Source organism: Salvelinus alpinus, chromosome 16 (genome assembly GCF_045679555.1).
Source record: "Salvelinus alpinus chromosome 16, SLU_Salpinus.1, whole genome shotgun sequence".
In the NCBI taxonomy this organism is placed as follows: Eukaryota; Metazoa; Chordata; class Actinopteri; order Salmoniformes; family Salmonidae; genus Salvelinus; species Salvelinus alpinus.
Genome location: NC_092101.1, coordinates 42,229,182 through 42,247,073, shown reverse-complemented (window position 1 = coordinate 42,247,073; position 17,892 = coordinate 42,229,182). Strand labels below are relative to the sequence as shown.

General features: G+C 50.6%; 1 protein-coding gene across 4 annotated transcripts in view; it reads left to right on the top strand.

The window, feature by feature from the left end:
- The window catches only part of LOC139541535 (low-density lipoprotein receptor-related protein 8-like), a 338,404-nt gene that overhangs the window by 296,451 nt on the left and 24,061 nt on the right, over positions 1 to 17,892 (top strand). For all 4 annotated transcript variants that reach the window (XM_071346287.1, XM_071346285.1, XM_071346286.1 and 1 more), the window contains exons 13-14: positions 976 to 1,115; positions 17,237 to 17,378. In XM_071346287.1, coding sequence (XP_071202388.1) covers positions 976 to 1,115; positions 17,237 to 17,378 — 282 coding nt within the window. The remainder of the gene's footprint in view (positions 1 to 975; positions 1,116 to 17,236; positions 17,379 to 17,892) is intronic.

Genomic DNA, 17,892 nt, shown 5'->3' with positions numbered 1-17,892 from the left:
GAGAGAGAGAGAGAGTGACAGAGCAGGGCGAGAGAGAGAACGACAGAGCAGAGAGAGAGACAGAGAATGACAGAGCAGGGAGAGAGAGAGAGAACGACAGAGTAGAGAGAGAGAGAGATAGAGTGACAGAGCAGGGCGAGAGAGAGAGAGAGCGACAGAGCAGAGAGAGAGAGAGATAGAGAGAGTGACAAAGCAGGGTGAGAGAGAGAACAACAGAGCAAGGACAGAGAGATGGATGTGGAATTGAGGTGTCGCCAGCTAGGGTTACATCTGTATGAAAACAAATGATGTTGAGAGTTAGAGGAGCGAGAGAGAGAGAGAAAATAACACTGGCTGGCTAATATGGTTTCTCAACAAAAAAAAAGAGGGGATTATTTTCCCCTTTTCATCGATTTGACAGCCAGCAGACAGACAGCACAGGGTAGAATGGTTGATAGTATGAGTGGCTGAGTGGAGAGAGGTGAGGTTGTGAATGAATAAAACTGTTTCCTGATTCAGTCCCTACAGCTGTGTTACTACAACAGTGTTTACTGTCTGACCTGCTTATTCACTTCCATAGCAACTGATCTAGATAGCCTATCAACTGCACACCTACACACAGTCCATTGACATAACTTGATATTAGCTTGAGGTCAGGTTAGGTTAAGTGCCAGGCTCAAGTACCCAGTTAAATAAAGGTTAAATACAAGGTTTTGTATTATTCCCCATGTGGAGATTGAACCAGCAACCGTCTGATCACTATTGTATTGAGTCTAACTGGAGGGCTTGTCTGACAAAGAGGATTGATCTTCTACTGGACCAGAACCATCCACTCTCTGTCTATACCTTTTCTTGTTCACTTCTGAAGAAGTGTTGTACCGTACATTAACCTGACCTCCCTCGCTCTCTCCTCTTCCTTCCATTCCTTTCTTTCTCTCTCTCCCTCCGCCTCTCTCCCATCCCTCTCCCCCTCTCTCCCCCCTCTCCCTGTCTCAGACCTATCCAACAGGCGTCTGTACTGGGTGGACTCTAAGCTGCACCTGCTCTCCAGCATTGACCTGAACGGTGACAACCGCAAAGTGCTGCTCTTTTCCCAGGACCACCTGGGGCACCCCTTCGCTCTCACCGTCTTCGAGGTAAGGAGGGGAAAGACATGGGGGGAGGAGGGGTGAAGGGTGGGAGACACAGAGGAGGGAGGATGTGGGGGGAGCAGGACGGGATGGAGAGAGGGGAGGGGAGCAGGCTGGGATGGAGAGAGGGGAGGGGAACAGGACGGGGTGGAGAGAGGGGAGGGGAACAGGATGGGATGGAGAGAGGGGAGGGGAACAGGATGGGATGGAGAGAGGGGAGGGGAACAGGATGGGATGGAGAGAGGGGAGGGGAACAGGATGGGATGGAGAGAGGGGAGGGGAACAGGATGGGATGGAGAGAGGGGAGGGGAACAGGATGAGATGGAGAGTGAAGGAGAGAGGGGAGGGGAGGGGATGGAGAGAGAAGGAGAGAGAGGAGGGGAGCAGGACGGGATGGAGAGAGGGGAGGGGAACAGGATGGGATGGAGAGAGAAGGAGAGAGGGGAGGGGAGGGGATGGAGAGAGAAGGAGAGAGGGGAGGGGAACAGGATGGGATGGAGAGTGAAGGAGAGAGGGGAGGGGAGGGGATGGAGAGAGAAGGAGAGAGAGGAGGGGAGCAGGACGGGATGGAGAGAGGGGAGGGGAACAGGATGGGATGGAGAGAGGGGAGGGGAACAGGATGGGATGGAGAGAGGGGAGGGGAACAGGATGGGATGGAGAGAGAAGGAGAGAGGGGAGGGGAGGGGATGGAGAGAGAAGGAGAGAGGGGAGGGGAACAGGATGGGATGGAGAGTGAAGGAGAGAGGGGAGGGGAGGGGATGGAGAGAGAAGGAGAGAGAGGAGGGGAGCAGGACGGGATGGAGAGAGGGGAGGGGAACAGGATGGGATGGAGAGAGGGGAGGGGAACAGGATGGGATGGAGAGAGAAGGAGAGAGGGGAGGGGAGGGGATGGAGAGAGAAGGAGAGAGGGGAGGGGAACAGGATGGGATGGAGAGAGGGGAGGGGAGCAGGATGGGATGGAGAGAGGGGAGGGTAACAGGATGGGATGGAGAGAGTGGAGTGGAGCAGGATGGGATGGAGAGAGGGGAGGGTAACAGGATGGGAAGGAGAGAGAGGAGAGAGGGGAGGGGAACAGGATGGGATGGAGAGAGGGGAGGGGAACAGGATGGGATGGAGAGAGAGGAGAGAGGGGAGGGGAACAGGATGGGAAGGAGAGAGGGGAGGGGAACAGGATGGGATGGAGAGAGAGGAGAGAGGGGAGGGGAACAGGATGGGATGGAGAGTGAAGGAGAGAGGGGAGGGGAACAGGATGGGATGGATAGTTTCACTTTTGTATATTATCTACTTCACTTGCTTTGGCAATGTTATCATATGTTTCCCATGCCAATAAAACCTCTTGAATTGAATTGAGAGAGGGGGAGACGGGGGAGGAGGGTTGAGGAGCAGGAGCAAGTAGAGGGAGAGATGGGCTGAGGAGGGAGTCGGGGTGGACAGCCACAGGGAGAGGGAAGAGGGGGAGAGGGCTGAGGAGGGAGTGGACAGCCACAGGGAGAGGGAAGAGGGGGAGAGGGCTGAGGAGGGAGTAGACAGCCACAGGGAGAGGGAAGAGGGGGAGAGGGCTGAGGAGGGAGTGGACAGCCACAGGGAGAGGGAAGAGGGGGAGAGGGCTGAGGAGGGAGTAGACAGCCACAGGGAGAGGGAAGAGGGGGAGAGGGCTGACGAGGGAGTGGACAGCCACAGGGAGAGGGAAGAGGGGGAGAGGGCTGAGGAGGGAGTGGACAGCCACAGGGAGAGGGAGGAGGGGGAGAGGGCTGAGGAGGAAGTAGACAGCCACAGGGAGAGGGAAGAGGGGGAGAGGGCTGAGGAGGGAGTAGACAGCCACAGGGAGAGGGAAGAGGGGGAGAGGGCTGAGGAGGGAGTAGACAGCCACAGGGAGAGGGAAGAGGGGGAGAGGGCTGAGGAGGGAGTGGACAGCCACAGGGAGAGGGAAGAGGGGGAGAGGGCTGAGGAGGAAGTAGACAGCCACAGGGAGAGGGAAGAGGGGGAGAGGGCTGAGGAGGAAGTAGACAGCCACAGGGAGAGGGAAGAGGGGGAGAGGGCTGAGGAGGGAGTGGACAGCCACAGGGAGAGGGAAGAGGGGGAGAGGGCTGAGGAGGGAGTAGAAAGCCACAGGGAGAGGGAAGGGGGGGAGAGGGCTGAGGAGGAAGTAGACAGCCACAGGGAGAGGGAAGGGGGGGAGAGGGTGGAAGGAATCGCGTCACAGGTAGAGAAAGGAGAGTGTCAGAGGGGTAAGCAGGGAGAGCACAGTGGTGTGAGACTTTGACATGATACCGGTATTGTCTTTCAACAGCTGCGGTGTCAACGCCACAGGAAGAGCCTCTATGAGTCAGGCATGGTAGATTAGTGGTGTACAGAATCGATAGAGGGAGGGAAATGACCAATGAGAACTAAAGGAAGTAATGATAGGTATTGTAGAGTCAGAGGATTGGATGAGCTCTGGCTGCTCTAAGAACTACCAGTAGATCAGTGGTAATATGGTAGTGGTGGGGGGTGCACACAGAGGGGGACCTGGGGGCATTCTTTCAGTGGGGAAATCCATCATGTCCAGAGTGTGTGTGTGCCTGCCTGCCTGCGTGCCTGCCTGCGTGCGTGCCTGCCTGTCTGTCTGCCTGTCTGCCTGCCTGACTGCGTGCCTGCCTGCCTGCCTGTCTGCCTGACTGCGTGCCTGCCTGACTGCGTGCCTGCCTGCCTGTCTGCCTGTCTGTCTGCCTGTCTGTCTGCCTGTCTGCCTGCCTGCCTGCCTGTCTGTCTGTCTGCCTGTCTGCCTGCGTGCCTGCCTGTCTGCCTGACTGCGTGCCTGCTTGCCTGCCTGACTGCGTGCCTGCCTGCCTGCCTGTCTGCCTGACTGCGTGCCTGCCTGACTGCGTGCCTGCCTGCCTGCCTGTCTGCCTGACTGCGTGCCTGCCTGACTGCGTGCCTGACTGCGTGCCTGCCTGCCTGCCTGTCTGCCTGACTGCGTGCCTGCCTGACTGCGTGCCTGCCTGCCTGCCTGTCTGCCTGACTGCGTGCCTGCCTGACTGCGTGCCTGCTTGCCTGCCTGTCTGCCTGTCTGCCTGCGTGTATATGTGTTAGAGAGACCACTGTCCCAGGCTCTGTGGGGCTGCAGTTATAACACTCTAGATGAATGGCCTCCAGCACTGTGTTCATTCTGCAGTAGCCAGTCAGGACCCAGCCTTTACAGTTCCTGTTGGTGGCCAGACCTGGCCATGGTCTTCAGTACCGCAGGGCCGTGGAGGATGGAGGGGTAGAGGGTCATACATCACAGCCTAGCCCCCCACCGACAGTGCAGGATTCTCCACACGACCGCCCCCACCTCCACTCTCCTCCCTGGGGCCATCTTAGTTTTATTACTGTCTGCTGGGCTGGAGGGAGGGAGTGGGGCTGGAGGGAGGGAGTGGGGCTGGGCTGGAGGGAGGGAGTGAGTGGGGCTGGAGAGTGGGCTGGGCTGGAGAGAGGGAGTGGGGCTGGACTGGATTGAGGGAGTGGGGCTGGGCTGGAGAGAGGGAGTGGGGCTGGAGGGAGGGAGTGGGGCTGGAGAGAGCGAGTGGGGCTGGGCTGGAGGGAGTGGGGCTGGGGCTGGAGAGAGGGAGTGGGGCTGGAGAGTGGGCTGGGCTGGAGAGAGGGAGTGGGGCTGGACTGGATTGAGGGAGTGGGGCTGGGCTGGAGAGAGGGAGTGGGGCTGGGCTGGAGAGAGGGAGTGGGGCTGGACTGGATTGAGGGAGTGGGGCTTGGCTGGAGAGAGGGAGTGGGCTGGGCTGGAGAGAGGGAGTGGGGCTGGGCTGGAGAGAGGGAGTGGGCTGGACTGGATTGAGGGAGTGGAGCTGGGCTGGAGAGAGGGAGTGAGTGGGGCTGGGCTGGGCTGGAGAGAGGGAGTGGGGCTGGACTGGATTGAGGGAGTGGGGCTGGGCTGGAGAGAGGGAGTGGGGCTGGAGGGAGGGAGTGGGGCTGGAGAGAGCGAGTGGGGCTGGGCTGGGCTGGAGAGAGGGAGTGGGGCTGGAGAGTGGGCTGGGTTGGAGAGAGGGAGTGGGGCTGGACTGGATTGAGGGAGTGGGGCTAGGCTGGAGAGAGGGAGTGGGGCTGGGCTAGAGAGAGGGAGTGGGGCTGGACTGGATTGAGGGAGTGGGGCTGGGCTGGAGAGAGGGAGTGGGCTGGGCTGGAGAGAGGGAGTGGGGCTGGGCTGGAGAGAGGGAGTGGGCTGGACTGGATTGAGGGAGTGGGGCTGGGCTGGAGAGAGGGAGTGAGTGGGGCTGGGCTGGGCTGGAGAGAGGGAGTGGGGCTGGACTGGATTGAGGGAGTGGGCTGGGCTGGAGAGAGGGAGTGGGCTGGGCTGGAGAGAGGGAGTGGGGCTGGGCTGGAGAGAGGGAGTGGGGCTGGAGAGAGGGAGTGGGCTGGGCTGGAGTGGGAGTGGGCTGGGCTGGAGAGAGGGAGTGGGGCTGGGCTGGAGAGAGGGAGTGGGCTGGACTGGATTGAGGGAGTGGGGCTGGGCTGGAGGGAGGGAGGGAGTGGGGCTGGGCTGGGCTGGAGAGAGGGAGTGGGGCTGGAGAGAAGGAGTGGGGCTTGGCTGGAGGGAGTGGGGCTGGGCTGGGCTGGAGAGAGGGAGTGGGGCTGGAGAGTGGGCTGGGCTGGAGAGAGGGAGTGGGGCTGGACTGGATTGAGGGAGTGGGGCTGGGCTGGAGGGAGGGAGGGAGTGGGGCTGGGCTGGGCTGGAGAGAGGGAGTGGGGCTGGAGTGAAGGAGTGGGGCTGGGCTGGAGAGAGGGAGTGGGGCTGGAGAGAGGGAGTGGGGCTGGGCTGGAGAGAGGGAATGGGGCTGGGCTGGAGAGAGGGAGTGGGGCTGGGCTGGAGAGAGGGAATGGGGCTGGCCTGGAGAGAGGGAGTGGGGCTGGGCTGGAGAGAGGGAGTGGGGCTGGGCTGGAGAGAGGGAGTGGGGCTGGGCTGGAGAGAGGGAGGGGCTGGAGAGAGGGAATGGGGCTGGAGAGAGGGAATGGGGCTGGGCTGGAGAGAGAGAGTGGGGCTGGAGAGAAGGAGTGGGGCTGGGCTGGAGAGAGGGAGTGGGGCTGGGCTGGAGAGAAGGAGTTGGGCTGGGCTGGAGAGAGGGATTGGGGCTGGGATGGAGAGAGGGAGTGGGGCTAGCCTGGCTGGAGATAGGGAGTGGGGCTGGGCTGGGATGGAGAGAGGGACCAGTGTTGAGCGGTGGAGTGTCAGGGTAGGTAATGTTAAGGACTGATCAGGGTTAAGAGCCTGGGAGATTTGGCCGTCTCAGGGGTTAAGCCTGCAGATTTCAAAGACCCACCTTGATCTCACTGTTAGGCCCAGAGTGGTGTCTGTACACGGCTGCAATGCAGTATCTGTGCCCTATAAACGAAAAGAAGGAGTTGGTAAGGAGGAAGGGAGTGAAGGCGAGAGAGGGAGAGAGAAAGTACTTTAACTATTTGCACATCGTTACAACACTGTATATAGCCATAATATGATATTTGTGACCGACCACCATGATTCGGTCTTATGTTGCAACATTTGAAATTGAGACACAGAGCTACAAAATGGTATATCATACACTGCATTTGAGGAACAATGGGAAAGTAATTCTGCTTTGAGAGTTGATAAACTTGTAACCTCACTTTTGAGAAAATGGCCTTTGAATGTTCGGGTTAGGGGAGGGTTTGGCCAGCAGGGATGTCCTTGTCCCATCGCGCACTAGTGACTCCTGTGGCGGGACGGGCGCAGTGCACGCTGACACGGTAGCCAGGTGTTTCCTCTGACACATTGGTGTGGCTGGCTTCGGGGTTAAGCGGGCATTGTGGCAAGAAGCAGTGCGGCGTGGTTGGGTTGTGTTTTGGAGGACGCACGGCTCTCGACCTTCGCCTCTCCCGAGTCCATACGGGAGTTGCAGCGATGAGACACGACTGTAACTACCAAGTGGATACCATGAAATTAGGGAAAAAAAGAGGTAAAGCAATATACACTGCTCAAAAAAATAAAGAGAACACTAAAATAACACATCCTAGATCTGAATGAATGAAATATTCTTATTAAATACTTTTTTCTTTACATAGTTGAATGTGCTGACAACAAAATCACACAAAAATTATCAATGGAAATCAAATTTCCATTGGTCTGGATTTGGAGTCACACTCAAAATTAAAGTGGATAACCACACTACAGGCTGATCCAACTTTGATGTAATGTCCTTAAAACAAGTCAAAATGAGGCTCAGTAGTATGTGTGGCCTCCACGTGCCTGTATGACCTCCCTACAACGCCTGGGCATGCTCCTGATGAGGTGGCGGATGGTCTCCTGAGGGATCTCCTCCCAGACCTGGACTAAAGCATCCGTCAACTCCTGGACAGTCTGTGGTGCAACGTGGCGTTGGTGGATGGAGCAAGACATGATGTCCCAGATGTGCTCAATTGGATTCAGGTCTGGGGAACGGGCGGGCCAGTCCATAGCATCAATGCCTTCCTCTTGCAGGAACTGCTGACACACTCCAGCCACATGAGGTCTAGCATTGTCTTGCATTAGGAGGAACCCAGGGCCAACCGCACCAGCATATGGTCTCACAAGGGGTCTGAGGATCTCATCTCGGTACCTAATGGCAGTCAGGCTACCTCTGGCGAGCACATGGAGGGCTGTGCGGCCCCCCAAAGAAATGCCACCCCACACCATGACTGACCCACCGACAAACCGGTCATGCTGGAGGATGTTGCAGGCAGCAGAACGTTCTCCACGGCGTCTCCAGACTCTGTCACGTCTGTCACATGTGCTCAGTGTGAACCTGCTTTCATCTGTGAAGAGCACAGGGCGCCAGTGGCGAATTTGCCAATCTTGGTGTTCTCTGGCAAATGCCAAACGTCCTGCACGGTGTTGGGCTGTAAGCACAACCCCCACCTGTGGACGTCGGGCCCTCATACCACCCTCATGGAGTCTGTTTCTGACCGTTTGAGCAGACACATGCACATTTGTGGCCTGCTGGAGGTCATTTTGCAGGGCTCTGGCAGTGCTCCTCCTTGCACAAAGGCGGAGGTAGCGGTCCTGCTGCTGGGTTGTTGCCCTCCTACGGCCTCCTCCACGTCTCCTGATGTACTGGCCTGTCTCCTGGTAGCGCCTCCATGCTCTGGACACTACGCTGACAGACACAGCAAACCTTCTTGCCACAGCTCGCATTGATGTGCCATCCTGGATGAGCTGCACTACCTGAGCCACTTGTGTGGGTTGTAGACTCCGTCTCATGCTACCACTAGAGTGAAAGCACCGCCAGCATTCAAACGTGACCAAAACATCAGCCAGGAAGCATAGGAACTGAGAAGTGGTCTGTGGTCACCACCTGCAGAACCACTCCTTTATTGGGGGTGTCTTGCTAATTGCCTATAATTTCCACCTTTTGTCTATTCCATTTGCACAACAGCATGTGAAATTTATTGTCAATCAGTGTTGATTCCTAAGTGGACAGTTTGATTTCACAGAAGTGTGATTGACTTGGAGTTACATTGTGTTGTTTAAGTGTTCCCTTTATTTTTTTGAGCAGTGTATATATACATTTGTCAGGAGGTTAGGAAGTGCAGCTCAGTTTCCACCTAATTTTGTTGGCAGTATACACATAGCCTGTCTTCTCTTATGAGAAAGGTCTGCCTACAGCGGACTTTCTCAATAGCAAGGCTATGCTCACTGAGTCTGTACATAGTCAAAGTTTTCCTTAAGTTTGGGTCATTCACAGTGGTCAGGTATTCTGCCACTGTTTTCTCTCTGTTTAGGGACAAATAGCATTCTAGTTTGCTCAGTTTTTTTGTTAATTCTTTCCAATGTGTCAAGTAATTATCTTTTTGTTTTCTCATGATTTGGTTGGGTCTAATTGTGTTACTGTCCTGGGGCTCTGTGGGGTCTGTTCGTGTTTGTGAATAGAGCCCCAGTACCAGCTTGGTTAGGGGATTCTTCTCCAGTTTCATCTCTCTGTAGGTGATGGCTTTGTTATGGAAGGTTTGGAAATCACTTCCTTTAGGTGGTTGTAGAATTTTATGTTCCTTTTTATGGATTTTGATAATTAGCGGGTATCGGCCTGATTCTGTTCTGCATGGATTATTTGTTTTACGATGTACACAGAGGATATTTTTGCAGAATTCTGTATGCGCTCTCAATTTGGTGTTTGTCGTATTTTGTTTATTCTTGGTTGGTGAGCAGACCCCAGACCTCACAACCATGAAGGGCAATGGGTTCTATAACTGATTTAAGTATTTTTTTGCCAGGTCCTGATTGGTATGTCAATTTTTATGTTCCTTTTGATGGCATGGAAGGCCGTTCTTGCCTTGTATCTCAGATCATCCACAGCTTTGTGGAAGTTACCTGTGGCGCTGATGTTTAGGCCGAGGTATGTATAGTTTTTTGTGTGCTCTAGGGCAAAGGTGTCTATTTGGAATTTGTATTTGTGGTCCTGGCAACTGGACCTTTTTTGGAACAACATTCTTTTTGTCTTACTGAGATTTACTGTCAGGGCCCAGGTCTGACAGAATCCGTGCAGAAGATCTAGGTGCTGCTGTAGGCCCTCCTTGGTTGGTGCTGCTGTAGGCCCTCCTTGGTTGGTGCTGCTGTAGGCCCTCCTTGGTTGGTGCTGCTGTAGGCCCTCCTTGGTTGGTGCTGCTGTAGGCCCTCCTTGGTTGGTGCTGCTGTAGGCCCTCCTTGGTTGGTGCTGCTGTAGGCCCTCCTTGGTTGGTGCTGCTGTAGGCCCTCCTTGGTTGGTGCTGCTGTAGGCCCTCCTTGGTTGGTGACAGAAGCACCAGATCATCATCAAACAGTAGACATTTGACTTCAGATTTTAGTAGGTTGAGGCCAGGTGTTGCAGACTGTTCCAGGGCCCTCGCCAATTCACTGATATATATGTTGAAGAGGGTGGGGCTTAACCTGCATCACTGTCTCACCTCACGGCCCTGTGGAAAGAAATGTGTGTTTTTTGCCAATTTTAACCGCACATTTGTTGTTTGTATACATGGATTTGTTTGTATACATGAATTTTATAATGTTGTATGTTCCATCAATTTGTATAGCAGACCCTCATGCTTTTTTGAGATCAGCAAAGCATGAGAAGACTTTGCCTTTGTTTTGGTTTGTTTGTTTGTCAATTAGGGTGTGCAGGGTGAATACGTGGTCTGTGGTTTGGTAATTTGGTAGAAAGCCAATTTGACATTTGCTCAGTACGTTGTTTTCACTGATGAAATGTACGAGTCTGCTGTTAATAATAATGCAGAGGATTTTCCCAAGGTTGCTGTTGACGCATATCCCACGGTAGTTATTGGGGTCAAATTTGTCTCCACTAATGTGGATTGGGGTAATCAGTCCTTGGTTCCAAATTTTGGGGAAGATGCCAGAGCTAAGGATGATGTTAAAGAGTTTAAATATAGCCAATTGGAATTTGTGGTCTGTATGTTTCATTGAGGATACCATCAACACCACATGCCTTTTTGGGTTGGAGGGTTTGTATTTTATCCTGTAATTCATTCAATGTAATTAGAGAATACAGTGGGTTCTGTTAGTCTTTAATAGTTGATTCTAAGAATTGTATTTGATCATGTATATGTTTTTGATGTTTGTTCTTTGTTATAGTGGTCTAAGGTACTGCATCTCAGTGCTAGAGGCGTCACTACAGACACCCTGGTTCGATCCAGGCTGTATCACAACCTGCTGTGATTGGGAGTCCCATAGGGTGGCGCACAATTGGCCCAGGCCATCATTGTAAATAATAATTTGTTCTTAACTGACTTGCCTAGTTAAATAAAGGTTAAATAAAAGAAGAACAAATATTTAGAATACGGCCAAAAATATTGGAGAAGTGGTTTATCCATACATCTCTATTTTGGATAGATAACTCTTTGTATTGTTGTTTGTTTAGTGTTTTCCAATTTTCCCAGAAGTGGTTAGAGTCTATGGATTCTTCAATTAAATTCTGACGTGCTGTTCCTTCTTTTTCCTTAATGTAATTCTGTATTGTTTTAGTGATTCACCATAGTGAATGCGTAGGCTCAGGTTTTCTGGGTCTCTATGTTTTTGGTTAGATAGGTTTCTCAATTTCTTTCTTAGTTTTTTGCATTCTTTTTCAAACCATTTGTCGTTGTTGTTCATTTTCTTTGGTTTTCTGTTTGACATTTTTAGATTTGATATGGAAGCTTAGAGGTCAGATATTTTTCAGAGTTTTTCCTAGCCACCGTGCTTCTACACCTGCATTGCTTGCTGTTTGGGGTTTTAGGCTGGGTTTCTGGACAGCACTTTGAGATATCAGCTGATGTAAGAAGGGCTATATAAATACATTTTATTTTATATTTAATTTTATTTGATATACTGTTTAGGTTTTCTACTGGTTTACACCTTCACTATTACAGTGAAATGTTTTGTTCAGGAAGTTGTCTAAAAGGGATCGAATTTGTTTCCTAATAGAATTTTGGTAGGTTTCCACACTACTTTCCTTCCATCTATAGCATTTCTTAATTATATTCAGTTCCTTTGGCTTTAATGCCTCAATTTTGAGTATTGCTCTGTTCAAATAGACTGTGATTTTGCTGTGATCTGATAGGGGTCTCAGTGGGCTGACTATGAACTCTCTGAGAGACTCTGGGTTGAGGTCATTGATAAAGTAGTCTATAGTACTACTGCCAAGACATGAGATATAGGTGTACCTACCAAAGGAGTCCCCTCGAAGCCTAACATTGACTATGTACATACCCAGCATGTGACAGTTGCAGGAGTTGTGACTCGCTTTTGTTGGTTATGTTGTCGTAGTTGTGCTTAAGGGGGCATATGAGGGAGGGAATGCTGTCACCTCCAGGTAGGTGTGTGTCCCCCTGTGTGCTAAGAGTGTCTGGTTCTTGTCCAGTTCTGGCATTTAAGTCGCCACAGACTAGTACATGTCCCTGGGCCTGGAAACGATTGATATTCCCCTCCAGGATGGAGAAGTTGTCTTCATTAAAGTATGGGGATTCTAGTGGGGGGATATAAACTCAGCAAAAAAACAAATGTCCCTTTTTCAGGACCCTGTCTTTCAAAGTTTATTCATAAAATCAAAAAAACTTCACAGATCTTCATTGTAAAGGGTTTAAACACTGTTTCCCATGCTTGTTCAATGAACCATAAACAATTAATGAACATGCACCTGTGGAACGGTCGTTAAGACACTAACAGCCTACAGACGGTAGGCAATTAAGGTCACAGTTATGATAACTTAGGACACTAAAGAGGCCTTTCTACTGACTCTGAAAAACACCAAAAGAAAGATGCCCAGGGTCCCTGCTCATCTGCATGAATGTGCCTTAGGCATGCTGCAAGGAGGCAGGAGGACTGCAGATGTGGCCAGGGCAATAAATTGCAATGTCTGTACTGTGAGACGCCTAGGACAGAGCTACAGGGAGACAGGACGGACAGCTGATCGTCCTCGCAGTGGCAGACCACATGTAACAACACCTGCACAGGATCGGTACATCCGAACATCACACCTGCGGGACAGGTAAAGGATGGCAACAACAACTGCCCGAGTTACACCAGGAACACACAATATCTCCATCAGTGCTCAAACTGTCCGCAATAGGCTGAGAGAGGCTGGACTAAGGGCTTGTAGGCCTGTTGTAAGGCAGGTCCTTACCAGACATCACCGGCAACAACATTGCCTATGGGCACAAACCCACCGTTGTTGGATCAGACAGGACTGGCAAAAAGTGCTCTTCAGTGACGTGTCGCGGTTTTGTCTCACCAGGGGTGATGGTCGGATTCGCGTTTATCGTCGAAGGAATGAGCGTTACACCAAGGCCTGTACTCTGGAGCAGGATCGATTTTGGAGGTGGAGGGTCCGTCATGGTCTGGGGCGGTGTGTCACAGCATCATCGGACTGAGCTTGTTGTCATTGCAGTCAATCTCAACGCTGTGCGTTACAGGGAAGACATTCTCCTCCCTCATGTGGTACCCTTCCTGCAGGCTCATCCTGACATGACCCTCCAGCATGACAATGCCACCAGCCATACTGCTCGTTCTGTGCGTGATTTCCTGCAAGACAGGAATGTCAGTGTTCTGCCATGGCCAGCGAAGACCACGGATCTCAATCCCATTAAGCACGTCTGGGACCTGTTGGATCGGAGGGTGAGGGCTAGGGCCATTCCCCCCAGAAATGTCCGGGAACTTGCTGGTGCTTTGGTGGAAAAGTGGGGTAACATCTCACAGCAAGAACTGGCAAATCTGGTGCAGTCCATGAGGAGGAGATGCACTGCAGTACTTAATGCAGCTGGTGGCCACACCAGATACTGACTGTTACTTTTGATGTTGACCCCCCCTTTGTTCAGGGACACATTATTCCACTTCTGTTAGTCACATGTCTGTGGAACTTGTTCAGTTTATGTCTCAGTTGTTGAATCTTGTTATGTTCATGGAAATATTTACACATGTTAAATTTGCTGAAAATAAACGCAGTTGACAGTGAGAGGACGCTTCTTTTTTTGCTTAGTTTATGTAGCGCACAGGAGGACATTTTTCTCTGTTGAGATATTTTCATTTTGACTTTCTAGCCAAATGTAAAATATTCCTGTTTTGATTAATTTAATAGAGTGAGTTATGTCAGCTCTATACCAAATTAGCATACCACCTGAGTCCATTCCCTGTTTCTGTTACAATGCCTCCTAACGGAGGGAGGTGCAGGAATCAGGAGCAGGAGAGCAAGGAAATCCCAGTGGCAAAAGTTTAATGAGCATTCCCAACACAACAACAACATGGGACTAAAACACGGCAAAACGAGATTGCCTCACACACAGGGAATAAAGCGTAACACACACGGAGGAGAAACCTCTACTACTAAACTCAATACCAAAACGGCAAAACTGCAGAGAGAAAAGAAACCTTGTGGTGCAGACACGCACCCCTGAATAACGTCACCACAGAAAACAATCCCGCACAAAGACTAGCAGGCAGCGGAGGTAAATATACCCACCGATATACCCACCGAGACACAGGTGTAAACAATACAGACAGACACAAACGAAAAGGAAAAATGGATCGGTGGCAGCTCGACGACCGCCGAGCACCGCCCGAACAGGGAGAGGAGCCACCTTAGGTGGAAGTCGTGACAGTTTCACACCTGGTAGTTTGGTGGATGGGACTACCAGCTCTATGTAACCTAGAGGGCAACCAGTGGGTCCATCTCCTCTATATCTTGTTTCTTGTAGGATGACAATGTCTGTATTTCTGATTTATTTGGTGAAGTCCAGGGTCTTGCTCTTTAGGCCAAAGGCAGATGACCTCAGGGCTTGGATATTCCAGGATGAGATAGTGAAGGCTTTGTGTTCCATAAATTGTCCAATATTGTTAGTCGTGTGGTTTGGCCTCAGACCATTAAGTGTGAGCAGAGCCCGCTGAGCATCTGGTACATACCATTGGCTTGGGCTAGTGTAAGAATGGGGGTTGGGCCTGTTTGCCTGCTCACGGCCTGGGCGTATGTGTGACTTTGAGGCCCTCTCTGCGGGAGTGGGGGGCATGGGGTGGGCAGGAAGGGCATAGGTCTGATCTGAGGGGACCTAAATGGGGTGTGGGCATGGTTGACTAGGCGGGGGGTTGATTGGTGGGGGTGTGGATGTGGCTGGTGGTTATGTGGTCTGGATGTAGGTCCTCTATGTGTAGGTCCAGAGGGGGGTCCTGCAGGTTGTTGAGCTGGACAATGTTTTGTGCTGACTGGAGTGTGTTCAGCTTCTGTTCCAGCTCCACTTGCCTTACCTCCAGCTGGGTGAATGTATCCTTCATTTCAATGAGGGAGTAGTACTCTGTGCTGGGAGGTTGACTTTCCACTTGGTGTTGCTCATCTGTAGGGATTTATAATGAAGAGGTCTGGTCTGACATGTTATTTTGGTTACAACACTGAAGAAGGTGTTGGTGAAGAACCATTTTTAAGAATCTACATGAGGGTGCACCGTGCTACTGAAAGTTAAGTTTCTTTTTACTGGAAGGCTAGCCAACTAGTCAACTATCTAGTAAACACTTTGGATAAGAGGTTGGCGTCTATTTTTTGAACAAAATTTAACGGATATATCATATAATTGAACAAAAAAGTAAGTTGGCCAATAACTGGGGACCGTATGCAGATACTACAGGACATCTTTTTTTGCTATCAAAAAGCTGATAGTATTAGTATTTCCACTGACATGTCAAACATGCTAATTGCTAACCCGTTAGCTAACATTTTTACGACACCAATAATCACAAAACATTGATGGCTTGGTCACAAGATAACACTGTTGTAGGTAATATATTTCTTAAATGCTGTTGAATATGCCGATAATACGGGGTGCTACGCTAGCCTAATGTTAGCTAGCTAACATTGAACCTGGTTGGTTAGCTACCTGCAGATTCATGCAGGGTAGTAACGTCATGAGTTGGGATTATGGTTCATTGGTAGCTAGCTAGCTACATGTCTTAACACAAGACTCCACTATGCAAGTAACCATTTCAATAGAATGTTAATGATGTCACTATGAAAACTGTTGATAGACGTAGCTGGTAAATTTGCTCTGGCTTTCAACTCCGATTGCAGACCACTCTCATCTTAGTGTGCAAGAGCGCAGAATAATGGACAAATTTACGAACGCTCAACACCCGTTGAATATGGCCGGGGTCAGTAAACGTTGTCAAAAAAGTGTCAATTGTTGCCCACAGCACAGTTGCCATCACCAATGCTCTGGATAACATAAAAACAGCCTAACCAACACTGCTAGGCCGAGTAAAATAGCCAGTGAGTTGTTCTCTCATTTGTGTCTGGAAGTAGCTAGGAAGCTAGCCAAAGTTAGCCAGTTAGCTTGGGTGTTTGACTGCTGTTGTTAGGTCTCTCTCTCTCTCTCTCTCTCTCTCTCTCTCTCTCTCTCTCTCTCTCTCTCTCTCTCTCTCTCTCTCTCTCTCTCTCTCTCTCTCTCTCTCTCTCTCTCTCTCTGTGTGTGTGTGTCTGTATCTCTCTCTCTCTGTCTAGCTCTTTCGATAGCTCTCTGTCTATCTCTCTATCACGATCTCTCTCTCTGTCTATCTCTCTATCACGATCTCTTTCTCTGTCTATCTCTCTCTGTCTACCTCTCGATCACGATCTCGCTCTGTCCATCTCTCGATTACGATCTCTCTGTCTATCTCTCTATCACGATCTCTCTCTCTGTCTATTTCTCTATCACGATCTCTCTCTGTCTACCTCTCGATCATGATCTCTCTCTGTTTATATCTCGATCACGATCACTGTCTCTCTCAACTATCTTATTCTCTCTCTGTCTCTTTGTCTCGATCTATCTCTCTATCTCTTCTCTCCCTCTTTCCCTCTCTGTTTCTCTCTTCTCGCTCTATCTTCATCTAAATCTCTCTCTGTCGCTCCTCTCACAACTCGTTTCATGTTTGCTCGTGGTAGCAGATGGATCTAAGGTTGCCGTAGCAACCATGGAACTATCACCTCATCCTCCGCTCATGCTGCTATGGTATCACTGGAGGACAGGCTGATAAGATGGCATTAGATGAGAGAGAGAGAGGCGAGTTGAGGGAAAGAGAATGAGGGCGATAGACAGAAAGTAATGAAAAGTTGTAAATAGAGGTCTTATGTCTAGGGTAGGTCTGGGTCCCTGTGGACCGCTGCTGAATATTGCCCCACTGGTGATGAGTGTAGAAAAGCCATTACATTGTGTTAAATGTACTGATGGAGGTCAAGGTCAACCACTGGTGTTCCCTTATACCTACTGGAAAGGACCTCCATCAGTGTCTGGTAGCTCCACGAAGTGGGATAGGCTACTTAAAACTGTAGATTTTGGTGGGAGTATGTATCCAAAATGTTTAGTGTTAGGATTAGATTGTATTGAACAAACCTCAAGCCAACTTTTCCCGATGTCCTCAGGACGTGGTTAGATGTCCAATTTCGAAGTCACTCTTGAGCGATCTGCCTGTGTATTGACAATGACAACAATAACGCCCCATCTGTCTGCAGGCTTTGTAACAATAGATATATTATTCTCCAGCTCACTTACTGTAATGTCATATGGTCTGTCCTGACTTACTGTGATTGCACAGCCTCCTGTCTCGCTGCCTCACACGTCATAGAAAACAACTGCTTATATGTGTTGTGGGTTGAGGACTGAACCATCCCCATGTCTCCCTGCAGGACCGTGTGTACTGGACAGACCTGGAGGATGAGGCTATCTACAGCGCTAACAGGCTAACAGGACATGATGTAGCTACGCTAGCAGAACACCTCAATAACCCTCTAGATGTTGTGGTGTTCCACGAACTACGCCAACCCAAAGGTGAGAGACAGACATGTACATGTACACACATATACATGCTCATACGCATACACACAGTATTTATTTTGTAGTGTTTTTTTTGATAGAACACAGGAACACTACCTGTATGTTATTTTGCCTGAGAGAAATGGGTCAAGTGTCAATATTAATGTGTGTGTCTGTCTGCGACACTGGAAAATACACTATATATGCAAAAGCATGTGTTCACCCCTTCAAATTAGTGGATTCGGCTATTTCAGCACACCCGTTGCTGACAGGTGTATAAAATTGAGCACACAGCCATGCAATCTACATAGACAAACATTGGCAGTAGAATGGTCTTACTGAAGAACTCAGTGACTTTCAACATGGCACCGTCATAGGAGGCCAGCTTTCCAACAAGTCAGTTTGTCAAATGTCTGCCCTGCTAGAGCTGCCCCGGTCAAATGTAAGTGCTGTTATTGTGATGTGGAAACGTCTAGGAGCAACACCGGCTCAGTCGCGAAGTGGTAGGTCACACAAGCTCACAGAACGG